At 38.0% G+C, this 20,876-nt stretch overlaps 1 protein-coding gene across 1 annotated transcript; it reads right to left on the bottom strand.

Moving 5' to 3' along the window:
• Window positions 1-1,786: 1,786 nt before the first annotated feature.
• KLHL41 (kelch like family member 41) lies at window positions 1,787-18,775 on the bottom strand. Its single transcript, XM_026492600.4, has 6 exons — window positions 17,245-18,775; window positions 13,652-13,809; window positions 13,421-13,528; window positions 9,018-9,203; window positions 6,833-6,979; window positions 1,787-2,414 (listed from the first exon to the last, which is right to left on the bottom strand). The coding sequence occupies exons 1-6, from the start codon at window positions 18,352-18,354 to the stop codon at window positions 2,303-2,305; spliced, it is 1,821 nt and encodes a 606-aa protein (XP_026348385.1). The 5' UTR covers window positions 18,355-18,775; the 3' UTR covers window positions 1,787-2,302.
• Window positions 18,776-20,876: the final 2,101 nt, after the last annotated feature.

Here is a 20,876-nt window from a genome sequence, read left to right as displayed (position 1 = left end):
TCACTTACTGTTACACACACTTTGACCTCTCTTGTACCACATCTCTTACTGTCCTTCCTCTAGGCTGCCTGATTCAAATGGTCTATATATATATATATACTCTTATATTTTTGTTTGATGGTTTTTCCGTTTACATAACTGGAGTTGTTAAGCAAAAGCATTTTTTTAAAGCATTCTTTTTTTCATTGAAATATAATTAACATACCCTAGCTAAATCGTGGAAGGAGCCGAGATGCCCTTCAACAGATGACTGGATTAAGAAATTGTGGTCCATATATACAATGGAATATTACTCAGCTACCAGAAAGAACGAGTTCTCAACATTTGCTGCAACATGGACGGCACTGGAGGAGATAATGCTAAGTGAAATAAGTCAAGCAGAGAAAGACAATTATCATATGATTTCTCTCATCTGTGGAACATAAGAACTAGGATGATCGGTAGGGGAAGAAAGGGATAAAGAAAGGGGGTAATCAGAAGGGGAAGTGAAGCATGAGAGACTATGGACTCTGAGAAACAAACTGAGGGCCTCAGAGGGGAGGGGGGTGGGGGAATGGGATAGACTGGTGATGGGTAGTAAGGAGGGCACGTATTGCATGGTGCACTGGGTGTTATACGCAACTAATGAATCATCGAACTTTACATCAGAAACCAGGGATGTACTGTATGATGACTAACATAATATAATAAAAAAAAAAATTAAAAAAAACCATACCATAAAATCCACCCTTTTAAAATATACAATGCAGTGGTTTCTAAAATATTCACAAGTTTGTACAACCATTGCCACTATTTAATTACAGAACATTTTCATCATCCCAAAGTATCATTTTTACAATATAATCTCATGTCTATATAGATCAGCACTCTCTCCCCAAAAGAAACCACGATCTTGCTTTTATAGCAAGCACTTCCTCTTAACAGTTTTATCACTCAGGATTGCATCTCTGCGCCTCCCCCCCTTTTAAAAAGTGTGTCTTAATTTATAAGCATCTCCCACCATCCCTTTCTCTTCCAAACAGTTTATCTGCTGAACAACTTGTGGCGTTTACCCCCTCGGGATTTGTTGATTGTACAGTCGTGGTGTAGTCTAGAGCAGTATTTGTCGACACAGAGAAGCACCTAGGATTCTACTTCAGAGATCAAAGTAAACCTGATTTTTGTCGGATGTTTCCGTATTTATGGTAGAGACAATAAACCGATATGAACACTCATCTATTCTTTATGAAATTGCTTGACAAGTGATAATGGAACACTCCAAATTAGTTCCAAGTCAGGTTTCTCAGAAAATAAGATATGTAAGGATAGAAGTCAAACGTATCTACGAAAGCATGTGAAACCCATTTGTGATGGTTAGTTGATGACTTGCAGAGAGTTGAAAATGATGATTGTGGACAGACCAAGGTGCAAACTTAGTGTGTACACTGAGAACAACATCTTGAATATGGTGTTTCACATCCCAGAAAATGCAATGATACAGTCACCTTTGTTTCTATCAGAAATTTGAGAATAGTAGCTCTTTCATGGAAAATATATATAAAACTTAAACCAACAAATACACACCCTCCTCCGGTACACCCAACTAATGCCCGGCAATTTAAAGAATCCATTTCCTAAGGACGATCCTTTACCCTCTACCACAGATACAGTAGTTAGGAGCTTGAAGATTGTGGTTTACTGGTTTTAAATTTAAAAAAAAATTAAATTTGATTTAAATCACAATGTACTAGTATCACAAAAGGAATGGAGAAAAAAGAAAGACCACTTGAATTTGACTACTTAGAGATTTTTCCCCTTCAAATGAGACCCATTTATTATACTTCTTAAAAAGCATTTCCAAAGTTTTCTCATGGCACGTAATCTTTAACATAATGCATAGGATTCTTGTCATATCTTGAAGCACAAGGGAAAGTGATATTTGATATTTTAAACATTAAAAAAATGTAAACGTACATATTCCATTCCAATTTAATTTATAATAGAAAATGAGTGTAAAGTTACCGTAACAATGCAAACGAAAGAATTAGTAAATAACTCAAATTTAGAAACCTCCTTTACAATTGACTGAGACAGATTAACAAAAGAAACAATCCATTCAACTTAATATTTAATTTCTTACAATGATCATTACACTGAAGATTCAATGACTTTGAGGTTTTGATGCCCACTGCTACCCTCATGGACAGTAATTTAGTTAATAATTTCTACATGAATCTCTGCATAGGCTTTTGAAAAACAATAAATTAAAGCCCTATTTCCAAACAAAACACATCCATTCTATCGTGTTTTTTCATCTCCCTGTTTATAGTTTAGACAGTTTGAAGAGGTTTAAACGTGTTGCTAGGCAACTAGCTCCTGAAGCATAACGTATTTCCTTCAACATCCCAGCCCATTCCTTTTTATCATCTTCATACCTGATGGAGAAAAAAAAAGTAATCAATTAGCAGTTTACGAATAGATAGTTCTATAGGTTTCCTTGTATTAAATATACAAATACGGGTTTTCAAGAAAACCCTCTTGGCTCTTGTCCAGAAGAGGATGCGCCTGACTGGTAGAGTAACATTTGAATTCCTCCCCAAAGATGCTGTCTCTGAATGAGCATATGTCTGAACTACTGCCATGGTATTTAATCTGGTTGGTTAGGCAGTTAAGCCTTCTCTGGGAATCAAAGACTGTTCAGAGATGAAGAGTAATCGACAGTTAAGCAATCAACTATTCACCTATGGACCGATAATGATGGCTGATCTCTATGAGTCAAGGTCAGCAGACTCTACCTTAAGAGTAAGAACTGGGAGGAACAGGGATGGCTAGTCACCTGGATTATAATTTCAATTGTTCCAATACACTTGTGCCCAACATAGCACCTGACACTAGTGATCACTCCAGAAGAATCCATTCCCCTCCCCCGTTCATGTCCTGTGTGAGTACTACTCTTAGATTTTGCACTTGATGTTCGGTAAGAACTAACATTAGGTTGTTCCCTTGGGGAAATAGTCACTGTTACAAAGATTCAGACAACTTAGAATTGCTTTGAAATATGTGTGCCTCTACTCTGCCTGGTGCCTGGAATGCCTTCTCCGCACGAGGAATCCTAAATACTGCCTTCTCTCTGAAGCCTTCCTCGCCTTCCTCAAGCAGAGTTTGTAGCTTTCCCTTCACTTCTCACATTGTCCTTTGTATAGTATTTATTATAGCAGTTAGCATTCTCTTAATTTTTTCCCTTATATTTATGTTCTCAACAAGCTCAAGGGTACTTGAGGGCAAGTAACATATCTTATTCACCTTGGTATCCTCCCCTCCTCCAGAAGCTATTAATAGTTGACACATAGGAAATACCCCCAAATCATTCTATGATGATGAATAAGATTTAAAGTAATAGTTTTTAAAATTAGCTGATACCTACGTAAGATATGTGCTCTCTGACTTAATTTCATCAGTGGTCCAAATTTAATCTTAATATTTGCACTGTGCACCAAGTGACTTTTATGTTGAGAAAAGTAGACAAAAATATTTTACCACTAATAAAGGGAAGAACCTTAATTATCTCTACAAAATCTGGGGCCACACACTAAAAGATAAGGAATGGTTTTAAATGACCTAATGAAAAAGTGACCACATTTAAGCAATAGGAGGTTACATGAGTCTTAAAAGCATTTGCTTCCCGGTTGCTGGAGGGGAGGGGAGGTGGGTGGGGGGAAGGGTTGGCTGGGTGATGGACACTGGGGAGGGTCTGTGTTGTGGTGAGCACTGTGTATTGTGTAAGACTGATGAATCACAGACCTGTACCCCTGAAACAAATAATACATTATATGTAAATAATTTAAAAAATAATTAAAAAAACATTTGCTTCCTGGCAGTTATATTTTTACTTTCATCTTGGTCAATCCTACATAATGGAAAGATTTCAATAAAAAATATAAGAATGGAAAAAATCTTTTTTACACATCACACTAAGAGGGTCTATAGGTTAGAATGTGGTATACCGATAGTTTCCGTCTCTGATTTCATCTCTGCATGTGTAAGTAGATTCACTAGGAAGTTGGGGACAAGTGGGCAGCCACCTTTTTGCAGGTCAGTTGCTGTCAACGTTAGCGCACATCTGAGTCACCTGGAGGGCCTGCTAGACCACATTGCTGGGCCCCATCCCCAGAGTTTCTGTAGATCTGAGGTAAGGCCTGAGAATCATCTCAGGCCTGAGAATTATCTTAACAAGTACCCAGGTGGTGCTGATGCTGCCTTGGGAACCACAGCAGATCACTGATTCTCAAACTTGACTTGCACATTTGGAACCACCTAGAGACATTACAAATATTGATGCCTGGCTCTCACCCCCAGAGATTGACTTAACTGGTATGGAGTATGGCCTGGGCATGAGCATTTTTAAAGTTCCTGAAGTGATTCTAATATGCAGCAAGATTTGAGAATTATTGCTCCATCCAAGTGGAAAACACCAGTACCTAAATTTAAAATTTTACAGCCGGGCAGACAGTGATGAATGTATTCTTGCCCCGATCTGGTGGTTCCTAGACATGTCTGCACATTAGAATCATCCAGGGGTCTTTTCAAAGTTTCAAAGCCCAGACCGTACCCTAGACTAATTAAACCATAGTCAGTAGAAGTAGGACAAGAAGTGTCAGTACTTTTTGAAGCTCCCTAGGTGAACGTTGGGAGCCACTGCCCTCATTGCAAAATACACCATCATCGGAGAGGACCCCTCTATTGAGGCTCCCCTCAGCAAGGTAAGGGCTACGTTTAGCGGAGATGCTCTCCTTTGCTGCCAACAACGCCCTCCTGCTGAAGCAAGTTGAATTTTGGTCACTGTTAGGAAGCACAGCGGCTCCTGTGGGATTCAGCTGATCGGTGGCACCATGCCCTAACGCCGGTGTTTCTCATTAGATCAGAATCACCTGAGAAGGTTTAGGACCTAACTGCAGAAATCCTGATTTAATTGGCCTGCATTGAGGTCTAGGCGCTGGTATATTTAAAATCCCACGCGATTTTAACGTGCAGCCAGGGTTAAGAATCACTGTCTAGGGGCGCCTGGGTGGCACAGCCGTTAAGCCTCTGCCTTCGGCTCAGGGCGTGATCCCGGCGTTCTGGGATCGAGCCCCACATCAGGCTCCTCCACTATGAGCCTGCTTCTTCCTCTCCCACGCCCCCTGCTTGTGTTCCCTCTCTCGCTGGCTCTCTATCTCTGTGTCAAATAAATTAAAAAAAAAAAAAAAGTATCACTGTCTATTCACTGCGGGTATTCATCCCTGTTTTCCAAAAACCCTGACCACCTCAGCCCTCCACTATTTCATTCTTTTTTTCCTACTGCTTCCAGCCTTTTTCCATCTCAACTTCTTCCTAAGTCTAGCCTCTTTCTTCCCTGGAAATTTCCACTTTCTTTTTCTTCCTCCTCCTTTTTTGGGGGGAGATGAATAATAGTTAGCTTCCCTCTATAGCCACTTTCTCCTTGTCCTCTACACAGCTAGTTACAACAATCCACGGAGATGACGTCTGATGCATAAAATAATTGCTTGGTGAAGCCACGGGCCTTTCAACCTCCCGTTCACCAGGGAGTAAGGCGTGTGCTGGGTCAGGTCTAGAACCAATAATATCCACTTTCCACTCTCAGCCTTGGTGGATGTCCTCACTGATCACTCTTTTAAAGCTGTACCTACAAATTTAAATGTCTATGCAAATCACCTGGGTATCTGATTGAGTTAAGTTTGGTGTGGGGCCTGGGATTCTGCATTGAAGCTCTCAGGAGACGCCACCACTGCTGGTCATAAACCATACTTTGAGTATGTCCAAGGTTCTGGACAATCTGGTGACAGATCAGGTAAGGGCATCCATCATTGAGAGTGGGGGCTGGCCTTTAAGCTGAGAGGGAAAGCATGAGTTTGGCAATTTCTGGATGAGTGTACAGTATGAACTCACTAATGCTCACCTCAGGCAACTGAGCTCTACCTCCTATAAATTTTTCTCAGCAAGCACAGTTCCTGGGCTGAAGGCAGCAGGCACCATTTGGCAGACACATGCGGTACCCTAATGGTAACCAGACATCTGCATACTGTATACCCTGCCCAACTATGTGACTCTCCGTGCATGACACAACCTACACTTCTGCTCCCAAAACTTCCTGTATGGACCCTGGTCTCCAGAGGATATTCACAGCATTAGAAACAATGGTAAAATTCACCATCCCCCACACGCTGCATAAATACTACATTTGTTTTAAGCCTAACTTTAAAATACTCAAATGAGTAAAGACCGCAAATGTCATACTTGGGACATCTGCCCAGCACTTACCTGAGAGGTAAATGGATTGCTACTTTTCACTTTTTTCTTTTTAAAAAAGCTTTTGTAACTGAATGCTCAAAAACTGGAAAACCACTTAAATTAGATTCAAAATAGAATTAATGAATTCATGGAAAACTCAAGAAGTTAAATGTTTCTTCAGAACTCTGTTTTCTTAGGAAATAAAGTACTCTCTGGTAGAAAGGTTTGGAAATAGCCTTTGCTCTACCAGATGCCTCGAGCATTACACTTTTAGAGCTAGAGTGGAGGTTAAGGATCACCGGTCCAACTCTCATTTTACTTATTTTACTGATTTACAGGCCCAGAAAAATTCTTCCCCAGGCACAATTAGAAGCAATACTCGATCATCAAGTAAGCGGCACGTGCAGAAGTCCAGTTAGGTCCTAAAAGTGTTTAGTCTACTACCAAGAAGAAGCATGTTGGGAAAGTCTGGCCTACTCTTTACTGCAAAACTGTTTGTTTAATCCGTTATCAGTTATTTGATTTAATATTTGGTCCAAAAGATTGGGGAGTCAAAAAAACTTACTTCCATATGTCATTGACTTCAGTGGGTGCAAACTCTTTAGACTCCAGTTGAATCATGGCAAAACCACCGATGGCATACAGGGATCCAGCCAGGCCAACCAGACTGATGGAACTTCTTTCTTGGGGAAATTCAGTCATTACTTCCCATCTAGGAATTATGGAAAATAGAGTCAATGTAAAACCTAAGGAAATGCCAAATGTATTTACTGAGTAATTATATAAAATTTTAATTTTAAGGGGCGCCTGGGTGGCTCAGTCGTTAAGCGTCTGCCTTCTGCTCAGGGCGTGATCCCGGCGTTATGGGACCGAGCCCCACGTCAGGCTCCTCCGCTATGAGCCTGCTTCTTCCTCTCCCACTCCCCCTGCTTGTGTTCCTTCTCTCGCTGCCTGTCTCTCTCTCTGTCAAATAAATAAATAAAATCTTTAAAAAAATTTTTTTTTAATTTTAAAATTCAAGTAGCAAGGCATCTAAAATTAGAAGGTTGTTACTGAAAAATATCTAAATATTCCTTTATTTGGAAGATGTGACCAGATTAAATTGAAAGCTCTCAATACGTCAGCCCCGGAATATTTCATCTTCATCGGTTAGCATGTTCAGCGATGGCGCTGAAAACAGCGGGCGTTTTGTGGCAGTTCTAGGCCTCCTAGGTCCTACTGTGTTAGATTTCATTTGAATGCTGATACAAATTGTTAGAAACTCTGATTTCCATCATTTCTCAAGAAATTTTAAATCCTTTGGCATGTGACTAACCTTATATTATTCTAGTTTAGAAGCTAGGGTTGGTAATTTTCTTTTTAATAACTTATACTTCATATTTTTAAATAAAGGATTTAAGGAAACTTTTTAATGTTAACAGCCATATGAAATAGGACAACTAACGATAAAATCAAACAAATTAGTTGGAAGGATCAAGAGTCTAGAATGAGTTAATCATTTTGGCAACTCTATTTTTACTCGGACATTAAAAGCGGACCTTTACTCTGAACATATTATCTCTTTTTCTAATTATAAAAATAGTATATGTACATTGTAGAACATCTGGAAATAAAGGCATAGAAGAAAACAAATACCACCCATGATCATAGCCTCCAGAATAATAATAAGGAACATTATAGCATAAGTTTGTTATTTCTCAAAAAGCATACAAATTTCAATATAAACATCTATACATACGTATGAAAAAAACTAAGAGCATAGGGTATTTACCATTCTGTGTGCTTCTTTTTAACGTCTTATGAGTGTTTACCCATACTATATAGTTTTCAAAAAAGATGATTTTTAACGATCATTTAAATCCTTTCCCATAAAAATTCCTTGGTGATTTTCAGATCCTAAAGTCTATTTTGTAATCAGGCATTACATGGTTCCTTAAAAAAGTAATGACAGTGCTCTAATTTTTTCTTCATTGCTAAACTAGGAGTATAAAACCTGTATACTTATCCAGATGACTGAGCTCAAAAATTTGAAAAAGACTAATTTTACATAAAGAATATCTGTCAAATATCCTTTCACATTAACTTTAAGCCAGTAAAATCATATATATGAACATTTTTTTTGAAAGATTTTATTTATTTATTTGAAAGAGATAGAGACAGCCAGCGAGAGAGGGAACACAAGCAGGGGGAGTGGGAGAGGAAGAAGCAGGCTCCCAGCGGAGGAGCCTGATGTGGGGCTCGACCCGTAACGCTGGGATCACGCCCTGAGCCGAAGGTAGACGCTTAACGACTGAGCCACCCAGGTGCCCCTGAACATTTTAAGAAAATTATAAAGAGCATAAAAAAATTTCTGAAACATTCACGCCTTACGAATACCACAAGTTAAGTGGAGGTCTTTCCATCCTTAAACAAACTACATATTTCAAATCAAATAACCGTATGGAGACATGTATATCATCCACACGCATATGACTATTGCATGACTAAACTCACAAAGTAGTAACAAGGATAAATTGAACACTGTCATTAACTTGAGGGTTATGTGTTCCAAGTTGCAAACACAAATAATGCATCAGAATGGTAGGCATTTCACACCCAGGAACAGCAGAAGAAACTGAGATCCAGATGCTTTCTCTTAATCCTTGTCTGCCTACCCTCCTCTCCCCATGTCCCAATTAGAAAGCTTAATTTTCATCCAAAGTTAGAAAGTAGAGCGATTCATATGCTGTAGTAAGTATATAGCAACTCACTTATTGGTTGTGAGGTCAAAAGCTTCCACGGAAGCGGAAAGACCATCTTCAGTGACACCTCCCGCGATCACAATTTTGCCTTTGTGCACTGCCACGCCGAACATGGAACGAGGGGTTTTCATTGGAGCCAGATCCTTCCAGTCTCCTTTTTTGGGGTTGTAGATAAACACCCTGTTTGTGCACTTCCTGTAAATAGAAAAGAAAACAAAATGGTCCTTTTAGAACCTTCCTTTTTTGAAGGTTTACTTCAGAATCATTTCGCTTTACTTCCCATCTGAAATACATAAAACAGAATTAGAAAAACTCAAAAGTATTCTTAATCTGAACATATGACACAAGTGAAGGACAATTCCAAATGTGAGGAACTTAATTGTACTACTGGAAGGTAGGGTAAATTTCCTTTTGGCAATTGCCCAGGCAGAGGAGATTTTAATCCTATTTGCCTGCTGCTAAATTCAATGGAAGACAGGAATAGAGTTAAAAAAATTCATAAACCCTTTATTGTGCCAAGTAACAAAAATGGTAAGCTTATCTTATTATTTGAATCTCCTGGGAATGAATCAATTAATTTTAAAAAAATAATTAGGTATGAAAGTACCTATTTTAACTTTATGTCATATGATTAGTATACCACTAATATACCAATGCATTTGAAGAAATCTGGGACTATAGATTAGACAACTAGTCATCTGAGTAGATGAGTAATGAGAACAGTTTTATATGCTAAATGCTACCACGAAAACCTGTACTCATCTGAATTATTCTTAGTATGTTCCTTATAGTTCCTTAAAGTTATCCATAGTTTACTGATGGGAGTTCAAAATGCTAAATAATAATTAATAACTGGATATATTTGTGGGGTTTTTTGTTTTGTTTTTGCTTTTTAAGATTTTACTTATTCATTTGAGAGAGACAGAGCGAGTGAGTACAAGCGGGCAGAGGGGCAGAGGGAGAGGCAGTTTCTTTCTGAACAGGGAGCCCAACTCGGGGCTCAATCCCAGGACCTGGAGATCATGACCTGAGCCAAAGACAGACGCTTAACCATCTGAGCCACCCAAGTGCCCATTTTTACTTTTTTAAAAGTAAACTTTATGCCCAACATGGTGCTTGAACTCAAACCCCAAGACCAAGAATCACATGCTTTACCAACTGAACCAGCCAGGCACCCCTAGATACAGTTGGTAAAGCCAAAAAGCAAACAAAACCCCCAATTTTTTGTGAGGACAACTTTTTTATTTAGTCTTATGAAAGACCAGGTATTTGGAGTAGAAGCATTTCCTCTAACATTTGGCTATAAGTATTACTTTAAAACTCCTTGACAAGGGCATGATTACAAAATCATGTTCTTCAAATTCAGTGGTGTTAACTAGTGCAATTCAGTGCTTACTTTTAGATAATGACTCATTTCAAAGTTCTTGACTTTGGCATTCGTCAAGCAATGTTGTCTTGGTTAATCATATTCTCAAGATTAATATATTCTTACTGACAAGACCTGAATGCTTTTACTGACATATCAATTTCCTAGTTACTAATACCACTTGAAGGAAACAATTTAAATCATTTGGCAGGGTCACTACATTTCCAAAGTCAGAACACTTGCTTAATACACATTTTCCATTCCATTTACTCAGGAAAAATACCCAAAATAAGATTTTGCACTGAGTAAGTTTGTAATATGGCCTTCCTTTAAATTGTCATTTGATGGGTATAGCTGGGATTAAGGAAAATATCAAAATTTCAGAATGTTATCTTTGAATATGGTTAGACAGTATAAAAGTCCATTATTTTTTTCAGCAACTAGTGATTTATTTTTACTTTATTTTTTGATTGAAGTATAGCTGACATACCATATCCTATTAGTTTCAGGTATATATCACAGTGATTTGATATTTTTATACATTATGAAATGATCACCCATGGTAAGTCTGGTTACCATACAAAGTTATTACAATATTATCCACCCATTCTCAACCCTTCCCCCCTCTGGTAACCACCAGTTTGTTTCCTGTATCCATGAGTCTGTTTCTGTTTGGTTGTTTTTTTTCATTTTTGTTTGTTTTTTAGGTTTCCATTGCTTTTTAAAATCACATTTCCTGTGCTATTTGTCATTTTAATTTAGTAATGACCATGAATTATTCACTCAGAATATAAAGTTCGCAGAGAAAGACAATTATCATATGGTTACACTCATTTATGGAACATAAGAAATAGGAAGATTGGTAGGAGAAGGAAGGGAAGAATGAAGGTGGGGGTATACACAAGGGGGAATGAACCATGAGAGACTATGGACTCTGGGAAACAAACTGAGGGCCTCAGAGGGGAGGGGAGTGGGGGATTGGGCTAGGCCGGTGATGGGTAGTAAGGAGGGCACGTATTGCATGGAGCACTGGGTGTTATACGCAAACAATGAATCATGGAACATTGCATCAAAAACTGGGGAGGTACTGTATGGTGATTAATATAACAAAAAAAACTATTAAAAAAAAAAATAAAATAAAATGCCATCGAAGGCAAAAAAAATTACTCAGATTGAAATAAAAAAAATAAAGCTCGTTATTTCTAGCACATTTCCATATTTTACTCTCCTTTCCTGCTTTGTTCATGTAATTCGTAATTCTCGTTTCCTTTCCAGGATTGACATCTTTATTTATTAAGCAACCTGGGCAAATGAGGACAAGCCAAATTAGGCAGAGTTTTCAGGGGCAGGAAATTTAATTCTCACTGTTTAAACTGAAAATCTTGGGGCGCCGGGGTAGCGCAGTCGTTAAAGCGTCTGCCTTCAGCTCAGGGCGTGATCCTGGCGTTCCGGGATCGAGTCCCACATCGGGCTCCTCCGTTGGGAGCCTGCTTCTTCCTCTCCCACTCCCCCTGCTGTGTTCCCTCTCTCGCTGGCTGTCTCTCTGTCACATAAATAAATAAAATCTTAAAAAAAAAAAAAATAAACTGAAAATCTTTATTTTACCAGATGGGCTACTGGTTTAATTAAGTGACTGCTGGAGCACTCTGAACTCACTTCTCCCTTTGGGTTGCAAAATCTTTTTCCTAATTACCTATCCCTTGAAAGGTGCCTAGGAATCAAGTTATATGATTTTTATCCTGTTTTCCTCACAAGACACTGGGCACTAGTGGGTGAACTAGGTGTAGCAGCTCTGTTCGATCAGTGCCTCTTTGTGACCAGTTGGTAAATGTTTTGAAAATCCCCTCTGTCTAGGAGAAAGTCAGTGAAACATTGTTTAGGAAATAACTGCCCTCTTCAGTCCCCATGCTTTCCGGTTTTAAACTGGCCTATCTGAATTCTCTCTTATGAATGTAAACTACAAATCTATAATATTTTTATGCACTATCCCTTTAGCAGTTATATTTTAAATATTACATTACAGAGGTACACTTAATTTTTACTTAGTTATGGCCAAGAGAATAAGAAAGCCCAGTGTTTTTGTTGTTTAAGATTTATTAATTTATTTTAGAGAGGGAGAGAGAGTGCAAGAGCAGCAGCGGGAGGGGCAGAGGGAGAGGGAAAGAGACTCTCAAGCAGACTGTGCCCTGAACGGGGAGCCTGACTTGGGGAGCCCAACTAAGGGCACCCCACTAGGGACTTGATCTCAGGACCCCGAGATCACGACGTGAGCTGAAACCAAGAGTCCGAGCGTTAACCTACTGTGCCATCCAGGTGCCCTGAAAGCCCACTGGTTTTAATGTAGTGAAATATAATTAAAAAGTAGTCCAATTAAAGACTTGATTATGCTCCTAAATGCTGCTTTTTCACTGTAAGAATGCTTATGATGGAGATATAATAAGATATGATGCCAGTTCCTAGCAATATGCTGGAATCTACAGGTTTACTTTAGCAGCTTTTTAAAAAGATTTTATTTATTTTAGAGAAAGAGAACAGGGGGAGGGGCAGAGGGAGAAGGAGAGAATCTCAAGCAGGGTCTGTGCTGAGAGGAGCCCAATGCAGGGCCCCATCTTGCAACCTGAGATCTTGACCTGAGCCGAAATCAAGAGTGGGATGCTTAGCCAGCTGAGCTACCCAGGGACCCCATGTTAGCAACTTCTAAATTTTATTTAAATTTCCCTTCAGTTTCCCTTAGAAATCATTTATAATATCCTCCAATAGCTTTTCAAAATTTTATTTTGAAACTTTAACTTCCAAAATATTACGGGTGAGAACCAAGTCCCATTTCAGTATGTAGATTCAAATGAAAGGAGAAAAGAGCTCTCGCATTAAAAAATCATTTGGAGGGCTGCCTGGCTGGCTGTCAGTAGAGCATGCAACTTTTGATCTCCGGTTGTGAATTCAAGCCCCACATTGGGGGTAGAACTTACTTAAAAAACAAACAAACACAAAGGTTTAAAAAAAAATCATTTGGATATAAACCATAAGGAGATTTTAGGGTACTTACTTGTCATCTGTCTTTCCTCCTAGACAATATATCATCCCCTTATGTGAAATCACACTATGGCCATAGACTTTGATAGGCAGTTTTTTAACTTCATTCCACTTTGCAGCCCTGCAATGAAAAGATAATAGAATTTCTGTGCTTTCTGTTAATGCCAGGGTCTAAAATTATGAATATGTAATAGGCACTCATATACCCGAATGCTTAGAAAACAGGAGTGTCATGTCAACTTACACGGGATCATAGCATAATACTGAATCCAGTGAAGCCTCTGTTTGAAGATCTTTGCCTGCAACCACATAGATTTTGTCATCTACCTCTCCCAGACCAAAGAGACACCTGGCTGAAGGCAGAGGTGGAAGTCCAACCCATTCAGATGCTATGTTATCAAGCTGAAAGAAAAACATATGAAGAATTGTGGAACTTGTTAGAAAAAAATTACAGTTGTACTGAGATACATGCTATATTTTACGTGTTGGGTAGAACACACTGAGATAGTCAAAGATGTGCAGGTAAAATAAAACTGCAACCCGGAAGTCTCATATTTTACCTATGGACTACCAAGCAAAATGAGGACATCTCCTTGGCTTATTTAAAATACCAAAGTCTGCAGAAAGGAAGGAGAGAACAGAGTCACTAGAGGTCAGTTAGAACTGTCAGGCTCCTTGTCAAAGTTTCTTCCCATATTGCCTTCTTCAGGCTCTAAAAAGGCATTGTAATACTTGTAGGGCATTGGGGAAAGAGAGACTGTCACTGTAGGGAGGGTCACGGTACGTGAGTGACCCCCGAATGCTATATTTAACACGCTCCCCAAGCCGGCACCCAGGACAGCTGGACCTGTCGCTCAGTCCACAGACAACTGGGATGTTAGGCAAGATCTTTTTTCTTTTCTTCAAAATTTGTTTAGGTTCTCTCAGTTTTGCTTTATTACTTCTGACATAGGCAGGAGTTAACAGCTATAACCTCCTCATCTTTTGTTGGAAGTCATTTGAAATACCCTTGTCTCTGTCTTTAAAAAAAAAATTATCTTAGGAAGCAACTTGCTTGTTTTTGCTACTGCCACTTCTGCAAGCCTAAGACAGCTCTTTAAGCGCTGATGCTCTCATAGATCATTCTGGTATGGCTGGCATCAGTTTCAGCACTTACTATTGGTCACTATAAGATTTTTTCCATTTGCATTGGGGACACCAAGGCATGAGAACACTACTTCAGGAGGGAGTGCTGTTACAGATCTGTGGTTCTCTGTAGTGCTACTTCTGCGTAGCAGAAGAAAAAGGAATAAACCCCAGAATAACTGGATACCAAGAGTAGGTGCAGACATTAAAGGTCGCGGTCAAGGGAGGGATCTCTGTAGAAGTCTGTGTGTATCTCGCCTAGTAACTCCGGTTAAAGCAAAGCACTAATTAAGACTAGACACGATGAGTTTATTCCTCACACTTGCATTGTTAGCTCTGCATTCACGAATTTTAACACCTAGATTGTGAGCCCTAATGTTTTCATATTTGAAAACAAATCCTTTGATCAAGAAAGTGGTGTGTACTCCAGTAGAAATAATGGACATTTATAAAGTCTTGGCTCCGTGACAGGCTTTGTACTAAATGCTCACAGAGCTTTTAAGTGATATTCAAATAGAAGCAGTATAAATTCACTGTGGTTTTTTTAAACGGGAACAGTAGCCATTGTAATCCCAGACTGGAGGGGGTACTGCCCACGCTGGACAGTACTGCCCACATCTCCACACGACCCCCAGTTAGGGCACTTACTACAGCTAATGTAACAGGAGACTGCCTACCAGGCTCTTTTATAGATGAGCTGTCAAGCTATTTAACCTCTCTGGCTCTAGTTTCCTCATCCCAAAGATCAGGGTTTGGACCTAGATTACTTTAAGATGGAGTGCTATTCAAAAATTGATGCATCTATTAATTCTATGAAAAAAATCCCCTCTCTTACCCAGGTAAAAAATTCTCATCATCTATTTATAGCATACAAAGATCACATTACTCCTAACTTAAAACATTTTCAACAGATGTGACCAAGCAGAAAAATACAATATAAAACCTGATATTCTCATACATGCATTTTCTTGTGAGTCACAAATAACCCTTCTTGCAGTCAGGTGTTTTATCCTGGCATCTTGTTGCAATATTTGTGCCTTTTAAGAGGAGCAAGCCATGGGCAATGACAGGAAGTCGATCTTTTCAACTTTGTATAACTGTTTTTGTAGCTATAAAGAACATCAAACAGGTTTCTTGGAACAGAAATGAGAAGCTTTGCCAATAAAAGTAAGAGTAGTGACGAGATGGAAGAGAATAAAGATAAGACTATAAGTATTTCTTGGATCTATGATTTCTAGATACCTGTCCATCTATATTTTTTATTTTTTGTTTTCGTCCATCTGTGTTTTGATGTCATTTTTACATCCTGGATATAATTATTGCCTTTTGAATTGAATTTGGCTTTTCTGAAATTTCAGTGAATTTAAAATTAGGGCTTAGGAAATTTTCTGGCATGCATTCAAACACTTATGATTATGGCTCCTATTTTATTTTTATATTTTGTAGTTAACACTCTTCAACAGAACTTTGAAAATTAAGAATCATGATTAACATGTATTATTACATTTTTCAAGATTAGAAAAAGCTGGTTAAAGGTAGTATTTTGTGAATGCACAGCATGTCACATACTCTGAGAGCACACGGTGACTGTGATATGACATTCTACACTTATCTTTGGCCTTTCCAACTCAAGTGCCCATAAACCTCAGGCTATGGGTAGCTATGACCTAAACAAACTTTTCTGTAGCTGTAAGCTATAAAGTATGGGTATTGGCATTATTAAAGATAAAGGTTAAGCAACTGATTCTTCATAAACTGATAAAATATAATGTGTTGATAATATGAAACAAACTCCCTTCAAACAAACCACAAAGAATCTATTAGTTTGGAGGATTTGTTTCCTTGGACACTTCTGTGGTTTCACAAAACAGATTAACTTGCAATAATGTCTAAGTACAAGTCTGATCCAAATACATGTGGTCACTTGTCACAAATAAAAATTAATGGGGCGCCTGGGTGGCTCAGTCCTTTAAGCATCCGAGTCTTGATCTCAGCTCAGGTCTTGATCTCAGAGTCATGAGTTCAAGCCCAGCGTTGGGCTCCACACTGGGTATGGAGCCTACTTAAAAAAAATCATCAAAAATAAACATTTCTAAATATAATTAATGAATTCAAATTAGTGACACTGGTGTAGATACTTTTTCCCAGAAGGTAACCCAAAGTGTGTAAATTAAGTACATAAGTTCTCTTCATTTTCAACAAATTTTAGACTGTAAACATAAAAGAGAAAGTGCTACCTTTAAGAACTTAGATCAGTTCAAGAAAACCTGGAAAAAGGCTGAAAATCTGATCAATTATCATTTCTGTAATGTGTAAAGTACTATGATTTAGGGAAATACATTAACCTGTTTTTCAGAAAAGCAATACAATATTAAATTTAAGTTTTACTAAAACAGTGGGTTTTGAAAGATTACAGTCACCATCAGCTATAGTCTTGACATTTTGGGTGAGAATATAAAGAAAACCTTGAGTCATCACTTACACATTAATTAGAAGCTCATTCTTCACCAAACCTTCTATTAAATATTAACAAGCTATTAACTGATTTAAATATTTCTATCAACTCTCGAAGTAGCGAAAGTGCAAGGGACTGGAATAGGAAATCAAGTTGGATAAAACGCAAGCAGCCTGCATAGTTCACACATCAGCGAACAGGAGGGTAAATAACAGTGTCCTTTATGCCTCTACTTTTATAAAAATAGCCCTGCTTACCTGGAAGAAGTAGGACTGTAGAGGTTGATCTTTATTTTCTTCATCCACATATAGTCCTCCTACCACATACACCTGATTTTGCTGGGTAACAATGCTAGAATGATTTCTGGGAATCTGCTCAGCCAGCGCAGTGAGGTAGCACTCATTTTCTGTGGGATCGTAAGCCACTGCAGCTGTGTCATTAACCAGGAGGATGAGGTCTTTGACAAACATTCCATGCCTGGGAATGTCATTCAGGTAACCGGGAAGTAAATCTTCATCACCAACATCACCATTCACCTCACCAGCCCCAGCCTTCTCTGCATTTTTGCTAGGTTCTGGGAGTTTGCCTGCGAAGGCATCTTTGAGAACTTTGATTTTTTTCTGGAGTTCTGGGTTGCTTTTAATTATATCATCTTTCTCAACATGATCTTTAAAATATTTTTCTGTCATAAGGCGAAAACGGATACAATCAAACACTTCATTAAGGTTTTTAACCCTGTTTTCTTTGTCTGTTCGCACCCATTTCATCACTGCCTCAAATACTGCTTCTTCCTTTTCTACATTTAGGCTGTCATTTGAAATGACGGAGATCAGTTCCTGTGGAGATAGTTGCATAAAGTCCTCTTCCTTACAAATCTGTACAAAGCGATCAGACACAAATTCACGGGCAGAGATGGCGAGTCTCGGGCAGTCAAGAAGAAGTCCTAATCTTAAGATGGCTAGACAGTTACCAGGAGCAAGTCTTTTCTGAAGATAAGAAACACAGACAGTGAACACCGAGGGGATCTGAAAGCGGCTGGCCAGGGCAAAGATATCTTGCACATTTCCATCGTTGAGATCAATACTGGCAGAGTACAGGTACTTGATGATTAAGTCCAGCACAGCAGGATCCACATTATCTAATACGACCTCCTTTTTCTTCCCCTCATCCATTTCAGATAAAAAATACTCACGGAAGTAAGGGCTACAAGCTGACAAAATCAATCTGTGGCAAGGAAGACTTTTGTCACCTGCTTTTAGGGTGCAATCGATGAATTTTTTTTCATCCAGGAGATCTTTTAGACCATCCTGAAGAAGGGTGGATTGGTAAAGCCGCAGTTCCTCTGTGAGTTCCCGCTGGGAATCCATTTTGTGAGTAACCTGGGTAAGGAAGGGGACACTGAAGGCCTGAGCTCCTTGCAGCACACAGGTCTAGCTGTAAAAAGGCAGATCAGTGTGCTTTGCCCAGCTTGAAGCCTTTGCAATTTAATCCCACCAGCTAAATATAGAGACCAACTCTAACAACGGGAATTCAGGAGAGCTAGTTTGGAAAGAAGAGTTGTTCCTGCAGCTGTTATAGATTGAAGGGAACAACTGGAACTTTTAATCACTAAGGAAACAGCTAAGAAACAAGAGATTTAAATGAAGTGGGAAGCTTTAAGATACATAAAGCATTAGAACATATGCCAATAAAGGCATGTTTAAAGAACGTGTTTATTGAACTGACAGAAAACTGAATCATAAAAATGAGTCAGTCTGCTAAAAATGGTCTAGTGGCAAACTCCTTGGCTGTCTGAATTAATGATGCAAAGGTCAAGAATATGAGGTGAGTTCATTTGAATACTCATAAGCAAAATCCCTTTTCCAATTACTGAGACATATAAATTATTTTCCACTTAAAACAATGGTATTTATAATTTTCTTTTAGAAGTAGGAAACTTAAAGACTTCTATTTATGTACTATTAATATAATTTTAAAAAAAACCTTTAATAAAAATACCCCATCATTATTGATGTAATAATGCAGAGAAACTGCTAATTTTCTAAGACATTCTAAATTATCCTTCTTTCATAAGTGGAAAAACTATAATTAGTATTGAATTACATTATAAAATTATTTAAGTTATTCATACCCTGCCTTTCTCTACAAAGGATCTGATGTGGCAAACAATTATAAAACAAGTAGAATAAAGGCAAAAGGTTAAAATGAATCAAGTCCAGAAAGAAATAGAAATAGTTAAAAGTCAACAGTAGGTAAAGAAAAAAATCACATGATTACTAAAGATATTCCATGATTTAAGTATTGAAGATAAAAAAATTAAATAAAATACAGAACAGATGTAACTCCACGAAAACAGTGTTATCAACAGAACACAGCAAAATCAGGAAGAAGTGCTACATCACCTGCATAATTTGAAAAACAAGCCTGTTCAAGGAAAAAAAAGAATACGTAACTCAAATCATAATCTAAGTTGTTGATTGTAATAGAACACCCTATTAATTATGGAGTGCAGAAGCCATGATTTGAAAAAAACCTGATCCTTTGTTTATATGCAGATGACATTGTATATACCTCTTCATGAACTATTTTATTACAAAATCATACTGTCGCATTTTCTGAACTCAGTGGGGCTGCAGATATACTGTATAATTTCAAAGTTTGGTATTCTTAAACCTCAAAAGAATATAAGCTCCTTGAAGACAGGAATTCTTGTTTTGGTTTGCTTTGTTCAATGCTATAGCCCCAGCGCCTCCTGTGCTCTGTAAATATTTGTCCAATGAATAAATGCCCCTAGATCAGTGAATTGTGTATTTTTAAACTTCGAGGTCTCTATCTATGAGTAAAGGCTTTTCCCTCTTATTTTACATCACAGTGAAGTCAAAGGTACTGTCAGCTGCTAAAACAACAGCTGAAAGAAGAGCTCATTGACTCTTTTTTCCATTTATAGATGTCACTAAAGGTTTTAACACACTAGAAAAAACTAACAGCTGCTCCCTTGTTTAAACAATAAATGACTCATTTCTCTCTACTTGTAACAACTAACATTTGAAAAGATTAGTGAGTCAGATGCAAACACCATGATATGACATTTGAGATTCCTTACTAGTCAGCAATTATAAAATCTGTTTTGCTTCAAAAACCATTTAAACATATTCCTGGCAGCATTTTGTGACCTGTTTGAATTTTTCAAACAACCCGTTTTTTTCCCCTTAATGTAGGTTGTTTATTATAACCCCATCTCTTAAAAAGTGTACAAATCCTTTTCTTTTTAAATAAAGAAACGAATGTATTGCTTTTGTTCATTGATTTTAACTGAACTCAGGTTAGCACTTGGTTAGCATTTGGTTGTGCTATGTGTTTATGGTTTTACATACAATTGCGTCTTATTTTACACGCTGTTACACACTCACTCCTCTCCCTCTAGAGAAAGAGGGCTCCTTTGGCTAATTTCAATGGTTTAACAAAGGTTCCTCACAATGTTTCTTTATACCAAAGCAGTGGCAAAAAACATGAATGCCAGAGAAGTTGCCAAATCATAGCTAAGCAGGAAATCAGAGAATATCCTATTTTTGAAAACTTCAAAGAGGTTTCAGTGAGTACAAACAAGAAAGGCAATAAATGAGCAATTTATTTACAAACTATTTAAAACTATTTACTTACTAAATAAATGTATTCTTGCCAAAACTATATTGAAATTATTTATAAGATAGTGTCCAAAACATTACATAGGGGTTGATATACTCCAGAGTTAACTACTATTTTTAGGTTTTACAGAAATGGTTACTTAAACATGATAAGTTTAAGGGTCGCAATTTATATTAGAGTTGGCTTACATTTGGAGCCATTTGATAATTTATTTAAACCAGATTTTTATAATTAAAAAGGCAAT

The sequence above is a fragment of the Ursus arctos genome, unplaced genomic scaffold (assembly GCF_023065955.2).
Source record: "Ursus arctos isolate Adak ecotype North America unplaced genomic scaffold, UrsArc2.0 scaffold_1, whole genome shotgun sequence".
NCBI classification, from domain to species: Eukaryota; Metazoa; Chordata; class Mammalia; order Carnivora; family Ursidae; genus Ursus; species Ursus arctos.
Note: the sequence above shows the minus strand (reverse complement) of the source record. Positions and strands in the feature narration are given on the sequence as shown.

Bases quoted from the DNA above. Each gene is read 5' to 3' on its own strand.
- KLHL41 (XM_026492600.4), bottom strand. From the start codon at position 18,354: ATGGATTCCCAGCGGGAACTCACAGAGGAACTGCGGCTTTACCAATCC. The intron at 13,810-17,244 runs GTAAGCAGGGCT...TTTTTCTTTCAG, and splicing joins TACAGTCCTACTTCTTCCAG to CTTGATAACATAGCATCTGA. The intron at 6,980-9,017 runs GTGAGTTGCTAT...CATAATTCCTAG, and splicing joins TTTGACCTCACAACCAATAA to ATGGGAAGTAATGACTGAAT.